Raw genomic sequence first — 24,795 nt, forward strand, 5'->3', positions numbered from 1 at the left:
TCTGCTTCTTCTCTTCCAGTCAATGTGGTTGGGTCACAGGATGCAAAATCCTCTTATTCTAGTTTTACACATGCTGTGGGCTAAATTAATGGTTCTGCATGGAAATTATCCTAAAAGCACAAGTCATCTCCCCCACAGATTCTTTTTGCCTTTGCTCATTAATATTGGGATGTTTCCTCTAAAAAGCAAGGGACTCTGGATGTATACTCTGAAAAAGAGCAAAACCACTGGTTCTTCCCCTTTTAAGAGAAAGCAAAGCTGAAAGGAATCCAGTTGTGTTCACATTCTCAAAGTCTGCTTTGTATGTAAGAACATAAGAGAATCCAGCACTGGATCAGATCAAAGGTCCATCTAGCCCAGTGTCTATCTCCAGCAGTGATCAGCACTGGATGGTTAAGGTGAAGAATAAGAGCAGGGCATATATATTATCATCCTTTCCGAAATATTACTCCAGCCTTCAGCAATTTGTGGAATGGGGTCTTATTGAACCAAAGGTTATGACTTCATGTTTAAAGAGTCTTAATAGATTTTTTTCCCAAAGATATGATCTACAATTTTCTGAAATGTGAATTCCTGTGGAAATTAATTCCACAGATTCACTAAATATTTTGTGAAGAAGTATGTTCTTTTGTTTGAATCAAAGATAGACCCTAGTGGGTTTCATTTCTCCTACTCCTAAAACTGGAAATGATACTGAGCTATTGTTCAGGCTTATCTTCCTCACACTTCTCTTTATTACGAAATACTATGAATGATGAAAAAACCCCACACTGCTATTTTATCTACACTTACACCTCTATTTTTTTTCCATGCTGAAGAATCCTACTCTATTTAGCCATTTCCTATGCAGAATTTGTTCTTTATTATTTACTACCTAGTTCTTCATTACACAAGATCCTTCAGTAACTGACTGAGGAAGCATGTCCAAAGCAAAGACACCAAGAAAATCAATCGACTTTAATCTGCCAATCCCCAGAAATTATGCTCCACAATGTACAGGGATAACAAAAGAAGAATGCGCTTTCCTGGTACATTTAATTCGATTTACTGTATTCATAAGAGCAGATGAGTAAGAATTTGGTCATTACATCACCCAAAGTCTTCCAAGTACAGTTTAATATAGGTCTTATGCAGCTTGCACAGAAAGTGATTTTCAGAACCTAATGAATGGCAGAAGTTCCCTTCTCTGGTTCTTTCTACACCACCAACTAAAGCTTAGACATCCCTCTATTGAAAGACAGTTTGTGAAGTAGGTAGATGGCCTAATCAAAGGGCATTATGGAAGGACATTCTAGAAATGTGTAAGTGTTCTAGGAGACACTGTGAGAATTCAAGGAGGACAAGTTAATCCTGAAAACTCAGTCACTATGTTGCTGGAGCAATTCCTGAACCTGAAGTACTTGGAAGAGGGGCTGAGAGAGTTCAGGGGTGAAGCTTGTCCTGTTTATAACATTCTTCACTAAACATCTGCCGTGGATGCTGTTGATGACAGTCCCTGCAGTCTGACCCAGACAAACTTCTCTTCTAAACCTAGGCTGCCATGCTCATTAAGGCAGCCCATGGACAATACACGGCCCATTAAGATCACCTTTCCGTGGCTGCTGTAAATGCCGCAGGAGGCTGTGCTCTGCCCGACTTTCGCTGTGAAAGAGCGACGCTAGAGAATAGGCGGTGAAGCCAATGCCGCTGGGTGGAAGCTCTCCGAGCTAAGCCCTCCCGGCCTCCAGAATCTCCTTCCCACCCCTCCCTCGGCGGCGCGGAGCTCCCAGCCCGCATCCCGGGGTGCCGGGAGCGCCGGGAGGCAGGAGGGGCGGCAGGAGGGCTTAGGACCCAGGGGAACGGCAGTGGAAGGACCCAGGCTTTGGCGCACACGCCTCCTACCAAAAAAAAAAAAAAAAAAAAAATCACAGCCCCGTGGAGCTGGCGCTCGCTCATTCAGTTTTCTAGAGAGATCTGAGCCGGAACCCGGGAGCCGGGAGATCTTTCTCGCCCACACAGCTCATCAGCAAGGACATCTAGAGGGGGGAAAAAGCCACCCCACGCAGCCCCCCGCCGCCCCACGGCAGCTGCCGGCGCTGTGCAGGTATTTGGATTTGCCTTCTCTCGGGTTGCGCAGGGCGGCTCTCGGCGCTCCCAGCCCCGCCGGGCCCGGCATGCGGCGTTTCAGCACCGCGGGGCGGACAGCTCCGGCCTCGGCCGCTCCCGCCCGGCCTCCCGCTCCCGGCCCGCCTCCCCTTCTGCCCGCTGCCCCTTCCTGACTGCCCTGCTCCCTGCCCGCTGCCCCTTCTGCCTGCTGCCCCTTCCTGCCTGCCCTGCTCCCTGCCTGCTGCCCCTTCCTGCCCGCTGCCCCTTCCTGACTGCCCTGCTCCCTTTCCGCCTGCCCTGCTCCCTGCCCGCTGCCCCTTCCCGCCTGCCCTGCTCCCTGCCTGCTGCCCATTCCTGCCGGCCCTGCTCCCTGCCCGCCGCCCCTTCTGCCCGCTGCCCCTTCCTACCCGCTGCTCCTTCCTGCCTGCTGCCCCTTCTGCCTGCTGCCCCTTCCCGCCTGCCCTGCTCCCTGCCCGCTGCCCCTTCCTGCCCGCTGCCCCTTCCTGCCTGCCCTGCTCCCCCCGTCCTGGTCCCTGTCTCCTGCCAGCCCTATTCCCTCCATCTTCTGCTTCCTTCCAGCCAAGTCTCTGCCTGCTGCCTGCCCTACTCCTTGCCTGCCCAGCCTGCTGCCTCTTTCGCACTGCCTGCCCAGCTTGCTGCCTGTCCTGCTCCTCCTGTTCCCTGCCTCCTGCCAGCTCTGGCTGCTGACTTCTGCCTGCCCAGCTTCCTGACTGCCCCCCTACCTCCTGACTCCCAACATACCTCTCCTGTTTGCCAGCCTACTTCTCCTGCATCTGTGTCCCTGCTGCCTACCTGCTCTTTGCCCTGACTGCCTCTTTCTGCTTCTCATTGCCTTCCCTGTCTCTATGTTCCCTGCCTCCACTGCTTGCCTCATGCCTTCCCTGACTCCCTACTCTCTGCCTCCTCTGCCTCTTACTTGACCTGCTCCCTCCCTGCCTCCTTATCCTGTTCCCTGCCTCTCTTCTTTTCCCTGCTGCCTCTACTTCCCCTTACCTCCCCTCCCTCCTCTGCTTCACCTGTCTCCCTTGCCTCTCCTTGCCCTGCTTACTGTTTCCTGCCTCCTATATATCCTGCCTCTTCTTCCTCCAGTTGTCCTTGCCCTGCTCCTCTGATTCTCTTCTCTTGTCTCTAACATCCTCCATTCTGCCTTACCTGTCTGCTCTCCTCCCTGCCCTGCTCCCTTGCCTCCTTTCTTCCCTGCCCCTGTTTCCCCACATTCCTCACTTTCCTGCCCTTTCTTCCCCTCCTGTCTTCTTTCTCCATCACCAGCCTCAATCCTTCCTGAAAGGGGGCATGGGACTATAAAAATCAGTTCAGCAGCCCAGGTGTGGGCAAGGAAGGAAAAGAGCACAAGCTGGAAGGGAAAGGTCCAATTTGAGACCTGTGAGAGATGAAAGGTGTGCAGAGGAAAGGGCTAAAACTGGCACCTAAGTTAATGAAGTAAGGGCTGCAGCCAGGAGCTGACATACAGGAGCTTGTCAAAGAGCAGCAGATACCTGTTTGCTCCTTAGCAAATTGACACCTGTTTTGACCAGTTGGACTCATTCCAAAGGGAGATGTGTGATTAAAGGGAGGGGGGAATGTGCCAGGTCAGTCAAATGTATTGCTTTCCTAGTGGTAAACAGTGATGGGTGCAGGGAAGAAGTGAGGTGAATCACGTCTAGAGTGTGGGTCCTTTGCTGCAGGAAGTCAAGAATGAAGTTTTGGTCTCTGCAAGAAATGAGGGTGTTCATACAGAAGATGAATGCAAAGCAAATAACAGCTGGTGAAACCCCATGCATGCTGCTGGCCTGATTTTAATTCTGTTTGCATTGGTTTAATCCTGAGAGGGTAAGGAAGGTCAGAGGAGAAAGAGAGTTTCCCCTTTTCAAAATGCTGATTCTTCAATTTTAACAAGCTCTGTGAATAATTACGTTAAGGAGCAGATGGCTACTCCTTAGTCCATCACTAAATAGTGACAAGATTATATTTGGAAGAAAAAATTCAATTACAGATCGTCTGCTTTAATGTGCTGTCTTAGTAATCAGACGATAGCATGGATTATCTCCAGTATTAAAAGTTAATACAATGACAACATTTACATGAGATATTATGTAACGGTATTATGCCATGCACTACATAGTCAAGGTACTGGTTTAATTTTTCCTATAATAAGTCAGATAACCTTGTAGAGCTTTTCCTCATTTGCAGTCTGTATCCCACCTTGAAGTTTACAGGGGCAGCTTGCGCTGTCGTGTATCTGTGCTGATGATTATTTTAAGAATTCTGTTGACTCATCTACCTCTAAAAACTATTGAGCATTTCCTAAAAATTAGACTTTTGTAAGGCAAACACAAAACAATGAAAGATATTGCAACCTTTTTCAAAAAAAACTTCTTAATTTATTATATCATAATTTATAACTTAAAATCTGTTGCAGAGATGGGATATCCTGAGCAGCACTGAGTGTTGCTGAGTAGCAGTGTAAGCAGTGCAACTGAATTCATCAGTGGAGGAACTGCAGAATACACGCTACAGCACTGGGCATAATTCTTTAAACTCTATGTGCCTTGAACACAGACGTCATTTCACTGAAATATGCAACAGCAGCCTCCTCATCTTCCAAAAAAAGGCCCATGTCAGTTGAAATAGTAATGATCAGCCTCATAAAAGGATGGAGAATACTTCCTTCAAAAAGATGTAAACTCCTGCAGTTGTTCACTTAAGCATGCAATTATTGAAGCAATTGTGCTATTGCTTGGCAAGTGAGTTTTATTTTCTCTCACAGCCTCGTACTGTAGTATCTCTCTGGCATAGACACAAACAAGATGTGACAATTGGGTGCTACTAGTTAAACAAACCAAAATAAGAATAAAAAAGAAGCAACATTAGTCTCTTACAGAATGGAAAAACTGAACAGAAGTTCACATGGTTTTCATCAGATGAGTTGTAATTCCTTTCCCTCTTGATCTAATGCTGCCCCATTGATTTAATTTGAGAATTTCCAAACACTTCAGTGGAATTTTGGTTTGCTTAGTTTTATTTTTCCTTCATCAATATTTATAGAAATAAATTCCTTGAAGTCTGATACGTTTCTCCACTGGGGAAACAAACAAAGCTTATAAAGTTATATTAAGCTTTATTTCTACAAGTTTGAGAGAAGTTTCTATGCGCTTTGTGTTTGTGTCAGATTTCAGTAGAAATGAGAGAAAAAAAAAACCCAGGAGGACTGTATTAATTCCTGGGGGAAGAAATCCCTTCCTCTTTCCTTTCCCCTTTCCCCTTTCCCCTTTCCCATTTCCCCTTTCCCCTTTCCCTTTTCCCCTTTCCCCTTTCCCCTTTCCCCTTTCCCCTTTCCCCTTTCCCTTTTCCCCTTTCCCCTTTCCCCTGTCCCTTCCCTTCCCTCCCACAATGATATGCCACAGACACTTTCCTCTGGCATAACATATAGACAGAATTCAACAGTAATATATCACCATTGCATTTCATATTTTTTGAAAGAACATAATTTTACAAAGCATGGAGTAAAAGAAGTGCATTATTTAGTGCAAAAATTAGATAAACATCATGTTATTGAGCATGCAGTACTGAATATTGTGCTAATATGTTTTCTTCCTTCTTCTGTATATCTTCATGCAGATGTTGTAATACAACTCCTACAGCATTTAGGCATTTTTGGACACCAATGTTATGATTGTGTACTGTCAGATTTCTAGATATAGCTTCTTTATGAGGCTTGGGGGTCAAAATCCATGCTTTGCATGCTGTTAATTTCTGCTGCAAGATGTTTCTGTATTATTGGAAGAACTGACTTCTGTCCCATAGTGGCCAGGGTGCTTTTGCTTGGTGATGCTTGCACTATGACTGACATGGAAGTTCCTCATAAACTCCTGCTTCTTTGGCATGCCATAGGTCGGTCCACATGCTCCCATAGGAGTTTGCAGATTATCTGTGATTGGTGAATACTTACAACTTAAAAACTATGATTTAAAGAAAAATTTTACCAAACTCTTGAGGTTAAGGTTGTTCTGTTTCACTTTTTTTATTTCTGTATAGTATAAGTTCCCCTCTTTGGCATGTAGTCCAATTCCTTGATATTCAGGTAGCTAATAAGTTTTGCACATTTTAGGTTAAAAGATAATGGGGCAGTTTTTTAATTTTACATTTGCTACACAACCTTGTCTGTCTCTCCTCCTGACTGGCAGCTTGTAGGAATAGCAGGACAACTTCAGGTTAGTGCTGCAGACATGCCTGCTCTACATACTGTGCAGAGAGCAGTGAAGATCAGTTGAGTTTCTGCCATGTTTTGCGCTGTGCCATGGCTAAATTGCCACCACTGGACATTTAGATGTAGCCTGAGGGCAACACGCAAGTAACTCAAACTAGCAAGAAGATTGTAGAATGAATAGGAATGCAGGATGTGTTGTTTTTACTGAACTGAAGGAAATGTTAGTTTTTGTACGTGAGCTGAGAAAGTCTACCCTGAGAAAATGCGAGAAAACATCAAATTCCTCACACAGCTGTTACAGTCACAAACATTCACTATTTTCATAATGACAAGAAACAACAAATCCCTAGTGGAAGTTTATGGGAGCACCAGTACTTGGAGCAGAAACACTTAAAATATTTAACTCATTTATGTTAACTGGGAGAATCTAGTCCCTTAGGAAAGACTACAGAGAAGTAGTGGTGAGGCCACAGTTGTGGAGTATTGGGTCCTCTTCTGGGCTCCTCAATACAAGGCAGATATGAACATATAAGAGAAAGTCTGACAAAGGGTGGGATGATGAAGAAACATTCCTTGGATGTTAACATGTAGGCTTATGGCTCAGGAGAGATATGATCTGTTCCCAGCTCTGTGAAGTGTGTCCTCTGGGATCTCAGGCAAATCACTCAGGGCTGTGGTTCTCCCCACAATCTGTGGAAGATGCCAGGGTCCCTCAGCCAAGGATGAAAGAGTCAATTTTGCTCATTGCTCATTTGAAATTGGTTCATGGAACTTGGGTATGTTCCTTTCTAGGTCTGACTACTCCACTTCCAGCGCAGGTTTCTGCTAAGGCACTACAAGGCCACAGAGGGCCATAGGAACCATTCCTATAGGTACAGGTACAGATTAATCCTTGCCTGTTCTTATGGAGCAACCCCTGCTAAGCAGAACATAGCCCTAAGAGATTTTCCAGAATTAACATCAAAATATTTTTCAAAAAGAAATTTAATGAGATGACACCCACACTCTGAGATAAAATCATTCTATATTACCTCCCTCCCTGCCCACTCCCTTCCTCTCTGGCATGATTTCAGCAGCTAATATCTGTATAAATGCTAGGAGTTAGGAATTATATAATGAGCCAAACCTTAGCAGTGATGCCTCTTAATACCAGATGAGAATGAAATGTTAGTGCCTTCTCAGTTTGAAAATTGTGGTAATGAAATTTCACATGGTAGATAGCTTTGGACTGGATGGCAAACATTTGGTAGATTAAGAGACAGCTAAAATCTTTCTGGAACTGAATTGGATGGGGAAGGACCAAATGAATGTGAGGTGCTTAAAGAAGCAAGCGGTGTTGCAGGGACTGGTAAGTGGGCAGGAACAAAATGATCCAGACAATTGCCATCATCACTGAAGGCAGATTTTGACCAATTTTCCAGGGCATGCAGTGTAAACAGGGATTGAATGCTGACCCAGAAGCTGTCTCTGAAGAGACAGCAGTAAGGCATATTAAAATCTTTGAATGAAAAGTGCTTTGTATACTTTGGAAAAGTATTATTTTATTTTAGTTGTATAATAGATATTACTATCATTTTATTATTAATTTTTTTGAGGATTATGCAAAAAATATAAGCTGCTTGTCTGAAAATTGTATCCCATTTGCAGTATGTTACCCATGCTGAACACTCACAGTGCCTCGTCATTCTGTTGCTGGGACTGAAAATGAATTAGCCAAAATTGTATGTGGTACCACAATTTTGGTGGAAATTTCCCTCCTTGTTTTGATTTTAGTATGTTGTGTTTCAAAACTATGTAATTTTTTTTTCATTTAAGGTTGAATTTCGTTCCTTTGGAGGGATGATTTATTATAAGTGGCTGTGAAAAGATGTTAGAAGAGCAAACAGTCCCTTGGGAACAAAGACTCACAAGATAGAAAAACAGCTGTTGAGACTATAACCCACTCTAATGTGCCAATACACAGCAACAATATTCAAAATAGGAAAAGAAGGCCAGTATCTTCATTTGGGAAAAAAAACAACCCTGCACCAAACTGAACAAAGATGTAAACATATAAAAAATCAGCAGATGGATCTGAGCTGTACAAAACACTGGAAGAGAAGGAGAAATTGCCATGTGTGGGAGGAGGTGAAAATGTAGATGAAGCTTCTGTTATATCTTGGGAATCAGAATAAATCAGAACCATTTGAGAAAGTGCAGTGACAGTTAAACTGGGTAACTGTGGAACACTAAATTTATTGTCAAGGTTAGCAGTGGAAGAACCAAATCATTCACTGATGTATATCAGGCTCCTTGAAAGAAATGATGCTAGTGTGGATTGCTTAACTTCATGATTTCCCTACGATTCTGAGAGTGATAAAATTGCTTATACATATTTTAGATTACTTTGCAATATATAACTTCACACCAATAAAGTATTTTGGTGCAGTCTGTTCCAGGTGATATAATCAGGATAATCTATAGATAACTGGAATCCATGGTTATAGCTCAGCTCGCAATCAGAAAACTCTGAAATGCATTTAAAAATGGATCTTCTGTTAGAATGACTATTTGCAAGTTGTTTTTTGGCAACAACATCTGACAAGAAAGGACTGTATCTCCCTCACCTTGGGCTAATCCTGAACATTTAAATTAGTTAAAAACAGTAGGAAACTTTAATTCAAATAAGTAGAATAATTTTTGACATTAAATAGTTGGGGAACCAATAAAAAAGGCCAGACATTATTTCCTCATTCAAATCTCATTTTCTTCTGGAGCAGACTGCATTTGACCTTTCAAGAATTTGCCTTATTGCCAAAGAAGCATGTTGGTGGAGGAGGGAGACAGAAAAGTAGCAGAGGAAGGGACAGTTTTGCTCACATAAACTCCTAGAAAATGGATGAACCTCTGGGAATTGTGTGTGTGTGTCATTGTTGTCTGCTGCTAATCCTTGGATGCTCTAGAAAGATCCAGAGAAGGGCCACAAAAATGATCAGAGAGCTGGAGCACCTCTTTTGTGAAGATAGGCTGAGAGTTGGGGTGGCTTAGCCTGGAGAAGAGAAGGCTCCAGGGAGACCCTACAGCAGCTGTCCAGTACCTAAAGGGGGACCACAAGAAAGATGGCCACAGACTTTTTACTAGAGCCTGTAGTAAAAGGGCAAGGGCAAACATTTTTAAACTGAAAGAGGACAGATTCAGATTTGATATAAAGAAGATTTTTTTTTAATGATGTGTGGTGAATCTCTGAAACAAATTTCCCAGAGAAGTTGTGAATGCTCAGATATTGGAGGTGTTCAAGACCAGGTGAAAAGGGGCTTTGAAAAACTTGATCCAGTGAAAGATGTCCCTGCCCACATCAGGGAGGTTGGACCAGATGACCTTCGAAGTTCCCCTCCAAATGAAAACATTTTGTGATTCCACAATTTTGTGATTCTAAGCCAGAGGAACTCTAAAGGTGTTGTAATTCATACCAAGTGCTAAACCAAAGCTAATGCAGACCCCAGTAATCTTCTTGCTTCCAGATCTCTGCTTAACACCCTTGGGACCAAAGAGTTTCCACGCTCTACACTTGCTGTTAAAACTAGGGAGGGACCAATCCTAGCACCACAATCCCCTAATGACAATGTCACCCATAAATACCCCTAGGTCTCCTAATTAGCTCATGGAGGCAATTGTAACTAAACCCATGATTTATACAAGAAAATTCTGATATCACAAATAATTTGAGATCTCAGTCACAAAATATCAGCCTGGTTTCTCTATGGCCTACTGTAATTTTACATCAGTGGAATTTGGCTGATACCATTGGAATTAGTCTAATTTGGTATAATAAAGACAAGAGTAAAAAAAATAACTGTTACTTTATTTTTATATAAGGAATCCACCTTTATTACAGCTCTAATTTATTTAGGAATTGAATAGCCTGCACTCATGGACTACCCCTCAAAACCTGGAGACTTGTTTTCTGGAATCATTTGCACTCTGTAGTGCCTTTTCAAAACCCTCTTTTCTCCCAGCTCTGCCTTTCCTTGAGTTTTCCCAGGCTGATCAATCATCAGATACTCTGCTCTGCAGGTAGCTCTTTTCAACTCCAGCTCCACAGTGAATACAGAAAGTGGATGCTTAATAAACTTTCCTTTGTGCCACTCACAAAAAGTCCAATTCATATTGCTGTTAAATGAAAAGCTTATCTCCCACCACAAATGTCCTTAAGCAAATATGCAGAAACACTTTGTATTTAAATTTTGGGATTTCATCCTAGAGCTGCAGCTGTGGCATCTAAAATGTATTTTTTTATCAGTAACATGCAAGGTCACAAAGCAGGGAACTGAGGCATCCCTTGAACTCATTGACTTCCAGGTCAACATAACTTTGTGCAAATCCAGGACCAAGAAATGCTTCTTGGCTGCTGCTCTCCCCTTTGTTTGATCTGAGAATGCTGAACTCAGGGGAGTAGCTGAATGAAATGGTTGTTTTTCTATAAATAATTAATAACTTTCTAAACAGCTTTCTTCAAATACAAAAAATATGTTTTTTATTGGGGGATTCACCTTAAATTTTTAAAACACATTTTTCTTTTTCAGAAATTAGAAAGAGAGATCAGTTAAGCCAGGGGTGGGGGGTGGTTTACTTGTCTGTTTCTGTGATGGCTGAAAAATTGTATGGATCTTGATCTTTCCTTACACACATATCACTTTGGAACAGGCCTTGATCTTATTTCACACAAGTGTAGCTACACAGACTTTGATGACAGTCTCTTGCTAATTCTGTCACTGAAATGTAAGAGATTCACTGTACCATTTTGCTCATACATAACAGCTTAAACAGATTTTCTTCTAACACTTGTAAAAGCAAATTCTAGGTAAAGTACCAAACTCAAAATGAAATTCAGAACTAGGTATTCAGGAAAACTACAATACACTGAAAAGGAATTTCGACTAAAATGCATGTCTTTTCAACTAAAACACCAACCCTGCCAGACTGGATACACCAAGAACCTCATTTGTGGAAAGTTTCCCATGAAGACATATTGCTTCTCAATGGGAAATATTTCCAGTGAATTTCCAAAAAGTGGAAATTATCCCTGGTATTGATGGAGTTTTGGGATTTTTTAAAAATCAGTTTTACAGTCAGCTCAGGATCTTATTTGGAGAGCTACAAGCTGATAGTACAGATGATAAAACCAAATCAAACTGTTCTACTTAGTATGATGAGGGTAAATCTGTCTACTTATGAAGATGAAATGTTGCTCATGTTAATGGTGGGAAAAAAAATTGCTATTATTTTTGCTGTTATCATTCTTGGCTTGAAGTTAGGGATGCTGCAACTCCCACACTTCAGTAAGATAACTTTGAGAAGTGTATTCTAATAGCAAGTTGACACAGCTTAGAATTAATTGTCAATAGATCAGACCGCTTTTCTGAAAACCTGAAAATATACATTCAAGATGTTAGTGACTGCCTAATCTTAAATGCACCCATTCTGAAATTATGTGACTTGTATCCTCCTACACAAAGAAATTTTATGGCTAAATAAATTTAGAAATGCATTCCTACAAGGTTTATATGCACATTTAATCTTTCTTTTATATATTTTCTTTTTCTTTTAGTAAGTGGTGGAGTAAACAACACTTTCCTTTGGATGGATTATAGTACATGTGAACTGCCTGTTACTCTGCAACAATAAAAAAAGCCCTTTGCAAGACCTTTGCTTTTACTTGTTAAATATCAGCTTGATAGCAAAAAGCATTTGAATGGCACGTGCTCACAGCGGACCATCAGTTGAATGGGATCAGCACTTCTACTAAAATATCTGAAGTTAAGGATTTGGAAAAGAGGTTTTTGCAGAGATGACCCATTTACAAGCTGGACTTAGTCCAGAGACTATAGAGAAAGCCCGCCTGGAACTGAATGAAAACCCAGACATTTTGCACCAGGATATCCAGCAAGTCAGGGACATGATCATCACGAGGCCTGACATTGGGTTTTTACGTACAGATGATGCCTTCATCTTGAGATTTCTCCGAGCCAGAAAGTTTCACCAAACTGAGGCCTTCAGACTGCTGGCTCAGTACTTCCAATACCGCCAATTAAATCTGGATATGTTCAAAAACTTCAAGGCTGATGATCCAGGAATCAAACGGGCTCTGACCGACGGGTTTCCGGGAGTACTGGAAAATCGCGACCACTGTGGCAGGAAAATTCTTCTGCTTTTTGCAGCCAACTGGGATCAGAGTAGGTAAATGTAGATAGTGTCCTTATCTTTTTACACATACTCACACACAACTTGTAATGGAATATTTGTGGCCATCTTTGAAGCAGCAAGGCCATTTTCAGCAAAATAATTTGTAATCATATCTCCATTACACTAGAACTTCCATCTCATTTATCACCTGTCAATCCTCATTCCTAGGACACAGGGCCATTGAGAGTTAAGGCTATATCAGTGTGTCATATAAGTATCTCATGTCCAGGTTTCTTTTTAAGAAATATTTCCAAATTTTAACCAGATAATGTATTTTTGCTACATGTACATTAATGTATATCATACAATTACTTCAGCTGTGTCATGGACCAGCCAAACAGGTTAACAGAAAGTGCCTCAAAACATATGGAGATTGTTGTAAATCTCCTGGTGCAGAAGAAACTGACAGTATTTATTCTATCTTCAGACTTTCTGACAGATTGCTTGTTTGTTTGTTTGTTTGTTTGTTTGAACCACTTTGGGAATTGCAGCCTCTGCTCTATTTCCACAAACTGCATTGAGATTTCTACACACTGGTGGCTCTGTGTTGTTAGTCTGATAAATGGGAGATACACACAAAGCATATTTTATGTTCAGGCTATTTATTTACAGAGTGGTATGAACAAAGATATCTCCTAGCCATTTTTATAAAATAATGTCCTTAAATGTTAATGTCATTAGTCCCCTTTCACTATCTATTTGAAGTGATACAGAGAAAAGGGGCTAGTCCAGGAATATCATGTTCATATTGTCCTCATCTTTGTAAGTTATTCCATTCCATTTTCCCTGACTTCATGGTGAGATGGAGAAGTGTAATCAGCTGTAGGGTTACCATGTGTTCTGTTTAATCTTGATAAATGCCATATGAAAGAACAAAATTTAGATTCAGGTTTTAAGTACCATCAGTTTGGACGATTTCCAGGTAGGATTTTGTCTTGTCATGGTCCAAAGTTTTTGATGAAAAAGTCTTATCCTTAGGAGTCAATAGACTGGAGCTTTGATTTTACATCATAGAAATGATAAGAGAAAAATACACATAACACCTGCAATTTTTCATGTCATATGTTTTCTGGGAAAACCTTTCATCGCCATGTGAAAAGCAGAGTTCAGAAATGTTTCTGATTTTCATTTGCATGTGAATAAATGTACAGAAAGCAATACAGCAGTGTAACTTTGCATAATCAAACATGTTTGGTGAAATGGTGAACTGAGGGCACTAATGAAAGTCCTATTAAATACAAACAGGCCAGCAGTTTATCTCCTGTCTCTCTGAACTGCAAGTTTGCCTTTCTTTCAACCACAAAACTCTTTGTCCTGAAAAGAAAGATGAATGCACAGGTATCTGGAATTAATAGAAAGCATCAGCTTTAGAAGACAGAAGCACAGTGGAACTGCTGGTTGCATTAAGGGATTTAGATATTACATAGAGCCAGCTTTGGGTTTCTGATCCCTTAACAAAATGAATCTTTGTGATTAACCTTGTACATCCGGTCCTGCTCTTGGAGAGCTGAGAGTGCTGGTGTCTAAGGCCCTTGCAATGAATTTTTGACAGAATAATGACTCCTGCCAGATTTTGGCTCATATTTTCTGCAAGACCTTTAATATGCATCCGTGTGTGTGTGTGTGTGTATGTGTGTGTGCGTGTCTGTGTGTGCAAAAACCAAAGCAACCCTGCATATTTCTGAAAATATATGTTTAACTTTCAAAAAGAAAAGCTGAAGCAAATAGCATAGGATGTACCTTCCTAAGAATCCTCAGTGACATTAAAAATCATGTGCAAATTTTACCTCAGTTCAGCCAAAGAACCTCATACCTTCTGTGGATTCAGATAACAAGAAGTGTTTTTTCTGTGGGATTCTGTGGCACTCCAGAGGCAACAGGGGTTTGGGACAGGATTTGAGCTGTAAGTAAATGGATGTTCTCATATTTTTTTGCTGTCTAAAGACATTAACAAGAGGAATGGCTGTTAAGGAGAAGGAAATGGTGAGTGCAATGTCCTATTAAGCAGCACGGGGGCAGGATATTGACCAGAAGAAACACAAATTTTACAAAGAAGTTCAAAAAGGCATTGTGCACATCTTACATAAATGTATCTTGGGCAACCTTTCTGCAGATGTGTCTTTGGTAAAGGCAAGATGTTCAGAAGATCACATTTCAGCTGAATGCTAATGGAATCGGCTGTGATGTTGACATGCATGAGTAAGAACTCACCCTTCAGCCTGCGCTTCCTAACTTTAATCCCATTTGCCACTGGCTGTGCCTTCTCTTTCTTTATGATCAAATTCTAATTTATGAGGGGTTGTTTATAAAAAAATAACAATTGTTAAAGGGTCTGTTAAAATCAGAATAGCTATAGTCCATATACTGGTTTTCAGTCCAGACATCCCTACCATTTATGCACCTGGGAGTATGGTTGCTGTTGGCATATGTCAAGGAGCCTGAAGAAATATCAAAACTTTCTATACTTATAAATATATTGATTTTTAACAGGAAATTTCATTATTTGTGTAATATGACTGCTTGGACAAATCAGATCCAAGATGTTTCTAAGGTATTCGCTGTATCAAAGATAGTATTTCCATGTTAATTTCTAAAAACATTTGTAATTTCAGCCACCAGAATGCAACTGATAGACCTGACATTTCTAGTAAACTAGGTTTTAATTTCCAGTCTCAGTGTTTCCAGCTTCAGCTTCAAGCTGCTAGATCATGTTTGTTTAAATGTACCAGAAAAACATCTTCCCATGTTTGTACTTTTGTGTCCTGACTACGTCACATTTAACCTATTTTTGAATTCACTGGGGAGGCAGCACTTTAGGGTAAGTCACTGTCAGGCAGCACAAAGATACTGCATTAGTGACTCTACAGCAGAGGTTCTTGTGTTCACCTTTAGCCATGGGAAAAGTAAAACAGCTAACACCCTTGTCCTCAAGGGAAAAAACAACTGTGTGCTGTCCACAGGTAAAGAACCTCCAAGCAGCCAGCACAGCAAAGATAATGTTCTGCAAAGCAATCCACTAGCTTAGTGTATCACAATACATTTAATATGCCCAAGCTTAAACAGTTTTAGCTTCCTTACTTTCAGAATTGGGGAGAATTTCCAGTTTTAAAATACTCTTCATCATTCTTTTCTGGACTGTTCCTATCTTTTTAGTATTGTTGCTAAGGTGCAGGTGGATGAACTGAATAAAAATTTCACTAATAAATCATTGAATGATAGCCCTATCTCATCTGTTCAGTAGTTTCTTCCTCTTAGATACGTTCTGTTCTTAACTACTCTATCCCATTTTGAGCAAATGCTCAGCTCAAATCTGCTTTCAAGTCAGTTTCCTAAAATACAAATGCCACTGGTAAATGTGTCATACATTCTCATCTATAATGTGGGCACAGTCTCGCATGTGATTCACGCTCTTGTGCAGAGATAAACATGTCCTGCTCTTCAGTTATCATTTCAAGGGTTTTGTGACATCTGCAAAGCTCATTGGCAAGGATTTTATTTTTGTTTCCATATAAAAAAAATAATGATGATTGTTTTGACCAAAACCTCTTTGATGACAGGGAAAAAACCACAGGGGATAATTCTTATTGCCAAATCACTAGCTGAGATCTATCACGGTTCCAGAGTTAGACTAATTTAGCATCTTCTGCATAGATTTGATTTCTCTCCATTGTTCAGGCAGATTTCTTAGAGATTATGTCATCACTTTCTCTCTAAGTCCTGCATAGTATATTTTGTATCTGTTAAAGTTAATCACATATTCAACACCTTCATTTTCATTTATTCAATACTGAATAAATTAAAATGAGCAGATGAATAGGAAAGAAAGAGATCAGATAAGTTCCACAGCGAGGGAGAAAAAAAACCTGTTGAGCTATATTACTGTACACTAGTGCAGGGGAGGAACATTTTTCACTTAGATCAGAACTCAAGGTGTGAACCCACCTGCAACACAAAAATCTTTACTTACACCACTGCTTACAGAGCACCTTATTTTGACTGCAAATTTGCGCAGCAGTGAAGACAAATAAGGATGTCAAACTGGTCATGTAATGATTTTTTTTATTAAATAATTTGCATGATAAAAAATTCCGGTTTGTAAAATGAACAAATGTATACACATAGTTTTAATTAGATTTCACGTAAAAAACAATGTTCCATGTGCAGGAATACAAATATTCTTTCTCCCACTATTTCATTCCATCACTCTTACCAAATCTAAGCCCTCACTCCTCTGTCCACTGGTAGTGAATCTGAAGCTTTTAAAGAAGTTGAGTAAGAGGGTTTTCTCAGCTGCTGGATTGAGGAAAGCCCTCAGTAACTTCCACAGCTGTTCCTATATATGCTACTGTCTTCTAATACAAGCTACTTATACACCAAGGAGATGGAGCTTTGGGTGAACAAGCAATTCAGCAGAAGGTGTTCATTAATCTTCCAAGCAAAAATGATTCTTTCAGGATTGTTCAGCCAATGCAAAATTTATTTTTGTGTAGAGAGCCAGAAGAAGGACTCCAATCACAATCCTCTGCAAATAGGGCTTGGGATAGGGAGCAGAAGGTTTTTCATAGTTTTTTTTCCAATAAGATGGTAATTATTTTCTGTCTTCATGTCTGTGCCCTAGAAGCTGTTACATAGCTCCCAAAATTCTGTGAGTCAGACAAAGAAAACCTGCTGCTTTGTGTACAATATACAATCCTAACTCAATTGCTAGCCATAAACCATCTTTTATTACCCAGGGAATCTCAAATGCCAGATATTTACCATTCTGTAGGACAGGCTAAAGGGAAAGGAAATATTCTGACACATAGAGGTAAACCAACAACTATAAATATTTTAAAGGATCATGATAAAAGCCAAATGTGTCCTTCCTGAGAATGGTCAAAGTGGTGTAATTACAAGGATATTATCATCATCAGATCCTGTTGACATAAAAGAATACATCTCAAGTGCTGATTGTTTTAATTGTTCTACTATATTTCAAGCATAGTCTCAGGTGCTTAGTAGAATATGAGAGAATAAATACCTGTTGAGACTGATTTATAATCACAGGAAAACTGTGACAATAACTCAGCCTCGTGTCTATTTATCATGAGAGATTACAGCTGAAGTGCATCCAGCCCTAACACCATAATGATTTTTACACATCAAGTCTTTGGGTTTGGCTAGGAGCTAGTGATTCTGTGCTGGGAGATGCTTACAGTAATGCAGATTGACATTGTAGTTCAAGCTTTGCATTGACCAGTAAATAGCTTAGGAGCATGTTGCAAAAAAAAAAAATCATCTTACATTACTGAGGTGGTTTGAAATGGTAACAGAATTCAGGATAGAGGAAGGCAGCGTAGCATAAGCATAATACTCATTTCAAAGAGTAACAGCTGTGCAAATTAAATGTTGGACAAAGAAGAAAAAAAGAAGCTCTGTCTTGAAATGTTTTAATTTGCTTGCAGCCAGCAACTTAATTCAGTTAGTACCATTTATTATGGAAGCCATATTTGGGAAGGCATTTGTAGCCCATCTGAATGACAGCAGGATGACATACAGAAATGAGAATCCTGTGTTGTGCTGTGAAGGAAATCCAAGAAGACAGAGAAAATGCCTGGAAAAAAAGAGAAAGAAAAACAACAGCTGGGAAAGTTATGAAGCGTATGTTGAAAAATGAGCGAAGCCTGATTGAAAAGAAAAAAAATAATCCATGGAGAGGGATTGGCAATCAAACACATTTTGAGAGGGAAGAGGTGACTGGATGGTGCTGGGCTGAGGGCTGACTGAAGAGCTGTGAAGGACAATGCCTGGGGCTGAGAAACACAGGAACTTGCCCCCCAGAATAACACAGGAAAATGTAGGGCAGACTGGAAAGTAGCTCTGTGGCAAAAAGAAACCAATCCAATTCTCATGCTTTATAAAGTGGAAAGAAGGAGAGTTGATAAAGAAAAATATACAAACATATATACACAGAAAACACATAGGCACACATACACATCCCTGCTTTTCTTCCCAGACTCTCAAAAATACTCAATTTTTGCATGAGGGTTTATGTCGGGTGTCAAAAAAGAGAAACTGCATACAGTTGTGATAGCACTTGTCCCTAAAAGAATGACCCATAGTCCTACGTGGGCTGTATATGTCATCCTCACAGATGGGATCTGCGGAAGAGCACCACAACAGAGCTACATCCACAGAATAGCAGGAAGCCAAGCCATGTGACATCCCACATGGTTCTTTGCCTTTTTTAACTTTGGAAGCTGCTGGAAACCATGAATGAATGCTCTTATAAATAGCAACTTTTTGAGGTGAAGCTTTGTAGGAAGAGACCAGAACCCCTTTTTGTCACAGCACTCCTCAAATCAAGTTTTCTGAATATCTAATATTCCAATCAGTTTCTAACTTGCCAACCTAACTAAGACCAGCCAAGCCAAATTCAGGCATTGCAGCAGGAACAGACTGAAAAGAGACAGGAAAAGAAAAAAAGATTAATTCTCTGGCCAGCTATTTAATAAGCTACATGCAGTAGAAGAATCAGAAAAGAATGGAAATACCAAGCTAGAATCCTTAAATACATTTGAAATTTTAAAATTTTAATACTTCCTTGATATATTATTTCCCCAGGCCATGATTTATTTTAGACTCTTTCCTCTGAACTCTGAGCCCTGTATCAACTGCATTTTACATTGAAATATCTGCTTTTTTCACTCTGGTAAGTGCTGAGCACCCTCCAATTCCAGCACACTCAGAACAGCACAAGACGTGCTTAGGAACTGGTGCTGTTAGCAGACCAGGTGATCCCACAGGAGTTACAGCAGCCAGCATGAATTTGGTCAGGATGTGAATGTTGTGGTGGCTGCTCAATTCCATGGAATATCTGAACAGCACACTGGGGTAAATTCCACCCTGTCACCACAGTCACCCTGCTTCAGGATATTTCTTTGCCATGATGAGGGTAGAGGATGAGGGAGACATGGTTGGTTCTGTGGTTGCTCTGGTGAGAGTGCCACAACCATGGGAAGCTCTCAGTGATGTGGGAAATGAAGCAGTCCAGGCACCCAGCTGCCACGTACTCCTAAAAATTTAACCAATCAGATAGAATAGAGGGCAGGTGAAAGGATGGAGGAGTAAAGTCATTCCTATAAATCAGATAAAATTTTTAAAGGTCTTTTATATTTTTCCTCTTTTGTCATGGTTAAAGCAATAAAAGAGTTGGAGCATCATAATTAATATGTCATGACTGGAGATTTGATTCCTAAAAATGAATAAATTGAATCATTTCTCAAGAAAGAGGAAGTTTTGGTCTTAAATTATGATTGCATTCTCACAGTTTTTGTTTTTACTAAGTATAGCAACCACAGAGGCAGCAAAAACCAGCTATCCCTAGTTCACAGACCATGATAATCTCAGCTCTGGAAACTTCCTGGAGGATCCATTTGCTGCAGGTACAGAGGGCAAAGCAAGCCAGTTAGCCTCCTGCTGGCACTATTTCCTGTGTAACTGCTTATGAAAACTGTCCATGCTGAGCAAACTAAAGCTAGTAAAGACTCATTTTAAGGAGAAAGGTAATATGCAAATATGTTTTTCTTTATAGAAGGGTGTATCTCTTTTCCACTATTCCACTGATTGAAAGTGTAAGTGACTGCTGTGTCAACATACGTAAGACAAAATACTTGATTTTCAGTGTCATATTAGTAGGGTCTTTATTTTAACCTTGCCAACCTGCTGTGTATCAAACCCCTTATTATTCCTGGCAGGAGAACTTTTGGTCTGATCCCATAGAACCACTCTCACATGCACTTTAAAACACACATATTCTCACATACTGCACCAAGACCTGATGGTCTGAATTAATGAAGCAGGAAGACTATTTTTTTAACCTTTTCAAACCAATATGCTTTTCTTCCTTGTGTTCTAGCTACAAGCTAGCCCCACGTCTTCCTCCTTCTTTCCTACAGATAGTCCTGTGCTCCTTTCTGCAAAGTTGCAATCTCAGCTCTCCTAGTTTTGTAATGTATCAGTAGAGGAACTGAATTCCATAAATTCAGCTACGAATGAAGTAACATAGGTGAAAAAAAGAGGTAACAACACAAGGCCACTGTTATGGTGTGATCAGAAATGTTTGTTCCCCTTGCCAGGGCCAAACATTTCACTGTTTCCTTCCTCCTGACTGCCTTTCACAGCAAATCCAGGAGATGCCAGTCACGTATTTTAGATATGCACAGATCAATCTACAGAGTATGTGCGCTGCCAACACCACTTCAGAGTGCTAGGCTATGTGATGGCACACAGTATTGCTTTTGTATGGGTATTTCTAACCAGGAGAATCTACACCTCGGGGTGATAGCCCTATCTAAGTCATCTTTGTCCTCTCCTGTTATCTTGGAGCTCTGATCCTCTAAGCTGTTTCCTCTTTGCAAGGCTTCTCCATAAGTGTACATTGCCTTGCTTTCCCTGGGTTAATCCCACCTGCCTGTTGTATAGGTACAAAAGAAGAAATGTGATTTATAGTGAAAGAGAAAGAGACTGATGAAAAATCTTGTTTCCAAATCTACTGCAATATTCATTTGAAAACCAAGTGAAAAAGGAGGAGGAATAAACTCCGACCTAGGGAGAGATGGTGGGAAACCTTTAAATTTCTTAGGTTCTCATTTACATGTAAACCACTTCTAGCTGTCTCCTGCAAATTAAATTCACTTTTATTCTGATAAAGCCTTCAATTCTTTTTGAATAAAAGACTTTTGCAAGTCTGGGGAAAATGGCAATTTGTGTATGCTGTGTTGCCAATGAGTGCCTTTTCTTTTTCCAGGATCTTATTGTTATTCTCTGCTGAAATGTATACACAGGTACATGCACATTCACTTTCTTTCAGAGAACATTTTATATGAATAATTTAAAAGTACTTCAGAATAATTTTGAGATTTACTTCAGAAAGAGGCTTTGCAGATGTAGGCTCCATGTTAAAAGCCAAGGAGACTTGTGAGACACCAGACACACCTGCCATTATTGGTTTCATCCTGGATGACAGGTTTGTCTCTACTGGGATTTTCTCACCTCTTGATTTTGTAAATCAGGTACCTTAAATGGGTAACTAATATTGACTGGACACAAAAGAATTTGAGGGTAAAGAATGGACTACAAATGAAATTATATGTGGTAAAGTGATACTACTGGGGAAGCAAAAAGTTTGGGCTGGCTGTACGTTGTCAGGTGGACAGCAGGAGTTACTCACCTTTACCCACCTCAGCTGTTCTGTAACCTAAGTACAAGCACAAGAGAGAAATCTGAGCTGAGTCAGAAGAATAGCTCAACAAACAGTCTGAAAAATATGACAATGTCATACAAGTTGAAGATAATAAGAGATGGGATTCACTTATTCTGATATATAACAGTTTACCTTAACAAAATGTGGTAGTAAACAGTGGATATACAGAATAAAAGCAAAATTACTCTCAATCCTAAACAGAATTAGATTCCAAATATTGGAAAGCAGTTTGCAATGACTAAGATACAGCTAACTGTGGCATTCTGTGGGCTCCTCATCAGCAATGACACTACTGATATGCTTTGCTTCAGAAATTTGCTTTAGTATCTTATGATTCAGTATACTTCTCATGAAGAAACAAAAGCACTGCATTTACTTGGCCATTAAACACTGTTGCAAAATATTAACCAAAGCTAAGTCAGCCTAATGTAGGGGAATTGAGTGGTTAATGGTTGTGCCAGTTCAAGATGAAGCATCACAGAGAGTCTGAAATGTGGTTTTGGGGAGTGCAACTAGCTGCAACATAACTGGAATAATTTTGCAAAGATGTGATCACTTGTAGTTATTCTTTGATACTCCATAAGACTTTTTTAGTAATCTTTTGGTGAAGTCAAAATATTGTCTAGAATGAAGAAAAGTATGCACTTCAGTTACTTTTATGAAAATTAATTCTGCTGTTGTAATGAATGTGTCCTAAGGCTGTGCAGAGATCTATAAAATGGACTGTTCCTACCTAATTTTCCCCTTTCAATACAGTTTAAACTGTGAGACAATAACATACCAATGTAGTATTAAGAAACATGGCAATTTAAAAAATCATCCCATGATACCATGAAAACATTTCTAATGACATCTCCTGAAAAGCAGTCTTTGCAACATTTGAAAAAGTTAAAAGTTTAAAGATTAAAAAAAGAATTAAAGATTTTCTGGTTTGTTTTTTTGGTTGTTTGGTTGTGGTTTCTTTTTTGTTGTTTTTTTTGTTTGTTTGTTTGTTTGCTGGTTTTTTTGTTTTGTTTTGGTTTTTTTTGTTTTTTTGTTTAATGGAAAGGAAAAGAGAAAAAATTATGTGATTCTTTGTACAAAAGCTAGTACAAATGTAAACATGTAAATGCTTTCCACAAACAAGAGGAAGTAAAAATGAGGAGTGATTTATTTGCTCAAGATTTACACATTTGCCCCTAATATCAAGTTTTTCCTTCTGGAATCTTTCTCAAGGCCATGTAGCCATATTTGCTGTGCTAATTTCTGCTGATCCTTTTTCTGCCTCTTTTTGGCTGCCTTTTGACAAAACAAGGCCTGCTTGCTGTCTTGTATCTTTATTTCAGTGCTTGTGTTTGGAGTAGAAGTCCTGGTTGCTCCAGCTATCTTGTTCCAGAGATGCTTTCTTCAAACACCAGCACAGGGTCTGGCAGCACATCACTGTGCATTGAGCTCAAAAGAACTGTTTTTTTCCCTATTGTGTTCTGAACTTAATTCTTACCTATGTTTCTTCATTAACAATTATTTATCATTGAATTAGCAGTACAGAGTCATGACTTCAACAAATCACATTTCTTCAGTATTGAGTATATGAAACTTCTTATTAGAGGTGTGACAAAATTATTTTGAATTAATTATTTTAGTTTAATAATAAAAAGAAATACAAGCAGAAATATAAAATTATTAACTATATTGTAATTTTACAGTTTCCAGTTGGTTAGAAACTTAAAATGCAACCCTTTCCCCTAGAAACAACAAACCAAAAACAGCAGTTGCCAAAAAGAAGATACTAAATCTCTACACATATAAATGTATTCTATCATTTAGAGGCCAGAATAATTTAGGAGGTTGCTGATAACTTCTTTAATAAGAAATGAATGAAACTTTTGTTTCAGAATCCCTAACATTGCAATTCATATGAAATTCTCTTTTCAGCTCAGCTCACTTTAATAGTTTATGAATCACTTAGATTATTTTTCTCTGGTAATTCCTAAGAAAATTTGATGTGTATTTGATATTATTAGTAATTTGATGTGATTGGAAATAATTAGTAATTTGATAAGTAATTATATAACATTATTATTCCAAGGCAAAGACTACACTGTGCCTGTAACCCTCATCTGTACCCTGCTGGGAATTGCTGGCATGTGCCACAAAACTGTACTGGCTTCAGGGGAATAAGGATATCAGGCTGGGCTTCTTTTCTCCATTACCATACACCCAATTAAAGGCTCCACAATTCTGTTTCTGTTGTCTTTGGGATCTCAGCTGAAGCAGTTATTACCCACTATTGCTGTTAGCATGTTACACCAAGGTCTACCCTATCCCATTCAAGAAAAATCCTTCATGCCTCTAGACTATAGAATTAGAAATCTTAGTTAAAAGGCAGATTTTTCAGAAACTTAAGTTTCAGAAATTTAAGGTTTCAAATCTAGATACTGAACTATAAGTAAAGTTTTGATTAATTTCTTCAGGTAGATTGACAGATCTTTTTCTCTTTTTCTCTTTTTTCTTATTTTTTCTTTTTTTTTTTTTTTTTAAACAATGGAGAAATAATGTACTAAGCCTCTGCATTCACATAAATTGAAGTACTCAAAAATTAGGAATACTGGTCTCAGAGTTTTAAAATAAATTTAATTTTCCCTTTTATGATTATCTAGAATCATACTTCAGAAATTGATTCTAGCTTATTTTGTCCACTGATCCTGCACAAAAGGCATTTTGAAAACCACTGCAACCCTGGCAAGTTCTAATTTTCCATTTGCAGCCTGAATTTTAAGATTTTAGTTCCATAATTGTTTCATCTACTTTGAGAAGGCCAGTCTCAGCACAGTTGTATTTCTAAATGAGCTGGGCCAGTAACATTAATTTGTTCAGGTTGCTGCTTTGGAAAAATTTCAGGAGAGTTATGCTAGGCTCACATCTTTTCCCTTTATCCTTCAATTCTCTCAGGAAACTGTAATTTGCAACTTGAAGGCCAACCAAACACCCCCAAACCCCCAACCCATTCCAAAGGACCATTGTTTTCAGAGGAACC

General features: G+C 39.7%; 1 protein-coding gene across 1 annotated transcript in view; it reads left to right on the top strand.

The window, feature by feature from the left end:
• The first annotated feature begins 1,877 nt into the window (after positions 1-1,877).
• Positions 1,878-24,795, top strand: part of CLVS1 (clavesin 1) — a 98,094-nt gene continuing 75,176 nt past the window's right edge. The window contains exons 1-2 of the mRNA XM_030266257.4: positions 1,878-2,083; positions 11,901-12,529. Of these exons, the coding sequence (XP_030122117.1) occupies positions 12,141-12,529 (389 nt within the window). The 5' untranslated portion in view covers positions 1,878-2,083; positions 11,901-12,140. The remainder of the gene's footprint in view (positions 2,084-11,900; positions 12,530-24,795) is intronic.

The sequence above is a fragment of the Taeniopygia guttata genome, chromosome 2 (assembly GCF_048771995.1).
Source record: "Taeniopygia guttata chromosome 2, bTaeGut7.mat, whole genome shotgun sequence".
In the NCBI taxonomy this organism is placed as follows: domain Eukaryota; kingdom Metazoa; phylum Chordata; class Aves; order Passeriformes; family Estrildidae; genus Taeniopygia; species Taeniopygia guttata.